We start from the raw sequence: 3,694 nt of genomic DNA on the forward strand, positions 1-3,694 counted from the left end.
ATTCGTAAACAACAAACGAATCCAGACAATTCATGTAGACATCTCAAAAAAAAAAATAAATAAATAAATAAAAGCATGAAGTTGTTAAAAGAAGAAAGAAAATTTGCAACAAAATAGGAAAAAAATGAGAGACTATAATTTAGTCAATTTATAGAAGAAATTTTAATTTTAATTTTAATTCGATTTAATCTGAAATCAAATAACAAAAATCAAACTAAAACTATTTTTTTTAACGTGATAAAGCTATTATTTTAAATAAAAATTGAAACTAATATATCTCCTAAATCCACGTGATTGATAAACCATTTAAATCAAATATAGAAAAAATAATAATGATAATATATTCATCTTAAATCAAATATTAGAATAAAAATAAAATTGGATACTCTACACCTGAATGATAAACCTTAAGTCGAATTTTAGGAAAAATTAAGATTTCGATCTTAAATTAAATATTAGAAAAAAATCAAATAAAATAAAATTTGAAACCAATAAAGTCACGTTTATGATAAAACATTTAGAAAAACACTTGGGTGTAGTCCACCGATTGCTTATTTAAGAACTAATATGTGGTAAAAAAAAATTGATATTTCTAAAAAGTTAAATTATTATTTTTTCGACATGGGATGAAAATGAAGGAATTTAAATGTCAAATTATTTAGATTTGGTGACTATTTGATTTTTGTTTTTATTTTTTAAAATTAAACTTATCTTATAATGATTTACATCTCTATTAATTTGAATTTTTAGTCAAATTTTAAAGATAAAAAAGTTTTTTGAAAGTTACTTTTTTTTAATTTTTAAATTGATAAAAAATAAATAATAAAAAGATGAAATTTGAAGATGAAAATAACATGATTCATTTTAAAAAACAAAATAATAAGCGTTGCCAAAACGGGCCTTAAATTTATAGATTTTCCTGTTAAGCTCCTATCCCCCGTTCATGTTCCTCCAAACCCAAACCCTAGAAAAAGCAAAAAATTCAGTCTCAGAATCGCACTCGTTGTGGTGGTTGATTCTAGTGTCTTTGTTGTAGAACCAACATTTCACTTGTCAAAGATTTCGTACATTCTCATCTGAAGTTTCATGGGAGAGACCAACAAAAGACGACTCTCCGACCATACCCATCAACGGAGCAAGAAGCATCTACCTTCATCTTCTCCTTCTTCTGCTCGAACTCCCATTCCTTCAAACTCACTTTCTCAATCACACTTCCAAAATTCCTCACCCGAACCCCAGAGACATTCCACCCCACATTTTGTTTCCTATCTTGATTTCCCCAATTTGTCGGTTAAGATCAAATTAATGTGTGAAATCATCGCCAATTCCCAATCTCTCGACGTCGAAAGAGCTTTGGAAGAGACCGGCATTCAGGCTACTCAAGAAGATGTTGAGGAGGTTCTGAAATTATCTTACAAGTTCCCAGGGTCCTCTGTCAAATTCTTCCGTTGGTCCGGCCGGAAACTCAACGACCAACACAGCCCCTACGCTTGGAACTTGATCATCGACATGTTGGGTAAGAATTTATATTTCGACCCAATGTGGGATGCTATGAAATCCATGAAGAAAGAAGGGTTGCTTTCTTTGGCCACTTTTGGTTCGGTGTTTAGTAGCTATATTGTTGCTAATCGTGTTAAGGAAGCCATTATGGCTTTTGAGGTTATGGATACTTATGGTTGTCCTCATGATGTTGTTGCATTGAATTCCCTTCTAAGTGCTATTTGTAGAGATGGAAACACTAAGGATGCGGATGATTTTTTGCAAATAGCTAAGCGAAAAATTAGGCCTGACCCTGATTCGTATGCCATTGTATTAGAAGGGTGGGAAAGTGAAGGAAATATAGTCTGTGCTAGGAAAACCTTTGGAGAGATGATTGAGGAGATTGGTTGGGATCCCACCAATACCCCTGCCTATAATTCCTTTTTGTGTGTATTGCTGAAGGATCCTGATGGGCTACATGAGGCATTGGTATTCTTCAAAAGATTAAAGGATAAGTTTTGCTATCCAGGATTTAAGTTTTTCAAGCTTGCCCTTGATGAGTGCGTAAAGAATGGCGACATCAAAGCGGGGAAGTACCTTTGGAATGAAATCATAGAGAGTATTAATTTTCAGCCTGATACACATATGTATAATTCAATGATCGTTCTTTTTTGTCATCAAAATGACACTGATACAGCAAGAAGGCTGTTAGATGAGATGATATGTTATGGGGCATTCCCAAATGTGGAAACTTACAATTTGTTATTTCAGTTCTTATTAAAGGGAAGAAAGTTAAGAGATGCTTCAGCTGTTTTTGATGAAATGATAAAAAATGAGTTTGTTCCAAGCCGTGCTAATTGTAATGCAGCAATCGGGAGTTACATTGAAAGTCAAGATCCGAATGAGGCCTTAAAAGTATGGAAATGCATGCTTAAAAACTATGATTCAGATCTTGAAGAGATCGGTAATTTCTTGATTGTAGGGCTCCGAGATCAGAAGAGGTTGCCAGAAGCAGTCAAATATGCTCATGAGATGATTGATAGACTAATCATGTTGAAAAATTCAACTTTGGCTAAACTAAAACAGAGCCTTTTTGAAGTTAAAAAGGGATCTCTATATGACGAACTAATGGTGAAGTTGAAATGTACTGGGAAATAAGTACTTTGGTGCTTTGTTGGTGTAGAAACGAATTTTTGCATGATGATCATTTAGTATGAAGGTAGGTGAAGGTAACCTGTTTTGACAATACTCATTAAAACCCCAAGTAAATACTTGTTGAATACTTACTGGTGTAGTTTTACTTAGTTTCTTTCTTGACTGGTGTAGTTTTTACTTAGTTTCTTTCTTCACTGGTGTAGTTTTTACTTAGTTTCTTTCTTGACTGGTGCGTTCTGATATACTCATGTAGATTTCTGTTGAGTCTCAGTACATAAAGAAGAAACTATGTAGCATGTCTTTCCATCTCGTTGCCACATTTTATGGAGTTGGAGACTGACGATAATTGATATAAATAGAGTCATCTATAGTGATTTGTTTTACTAAAAAAAGAGAGTATCACAGAAAAGGTTTCTCCATGACTTTCCTTGAATGCATTTCATTGTGGTTCTGGAAGAACAGAAATATCTGTTGTGGTCTCTGTTGCCATTGAAAGGATTTTCTTGTAATTCCATCTGCTCCCTTCTTGCCGTTTGTTGTTTTCCTTATTGTGGAAGACTACAATTGCAAGGTAAAGTTTTCTGCTTGGCAGGTCATTTAGGCAAACTATAATGCCGTGATCCGTATTCAGTTGTCCTGGAAACAAAGATTTCCATTTGTATTGAAGGCATATCTTTTTGTCGTTCATTCTCTCTTTTTTGTGACTCATCTCCTGCCTTGTTGTATTTCTCACCATGGGAAGGGCTAGGCTCCTGAAGAAAATAAAGCTTTTTTGGTTGGCAAGATTCATGGGAAGTGCAAACACTTTGATCATATTTCGAGGAATTCTTTCATACTGTTGAGTTTGCTGTGGTGATTTGTTCTATGCAAAATGCTTTTGAGAGTGTGAATCACTTGAATTTTCTAATCAATTTAGGATTAGTTTTCTCTTCGAGACACTTGGTGCGAATTTGACTCTGCCACAGATTTTGTTGTCCAATGATGGAGGATGCCCTCTTTCACCTGCCATTTCATTTCAAGATGAGAGGGAGGATGCCGTCTTTGGTGAGCCTTTATTTTG

General features: G+C 34.1%; 1 protein-coding gene across 1 annotated transcript; it reads left to right on the forward strand.

Annotated features, from left to right (window-relative positions):
* Positions 1 to 898: 898 nt before the first annotated feature.
* On the forward strand, positions 899 to 2,930 carry LOC120092537 (pentatricopeptide repeat-containing protein At1g77360, mitochondrial-like). The gene has a single exon (XM_039050653.1). The coding sequence runs from the start codon at positions 1,087 to 1,089 to the stop codon at positions 2,635 to 2,637; it is 1,551 nt and encodes a 516-aa protein (XP_038906581.1). The 5' UTR covers positions 899 to 1,086; the 3' UTR covers positions 2,638 to 2,930.
* Positions 2,931 to 3,694: the final 764 nt, after the last annotated feature.

This window comes from Benincasa hispida, chromosome 12 (genome assembly GCF_009727055.1).
Source record: "Benincasa hispida cultivar B227 chromosome 12, ASM972705v1, whole genome shotgun sequence".
NCBI classification, from domain to species: domain Eukaryota; kingdom Viridiplantae; phylum Streptophyta; class Magnoliopsida; order Cucurbitales; family Cucurbitaceae; genus Benincasa; species Benincasa hispida.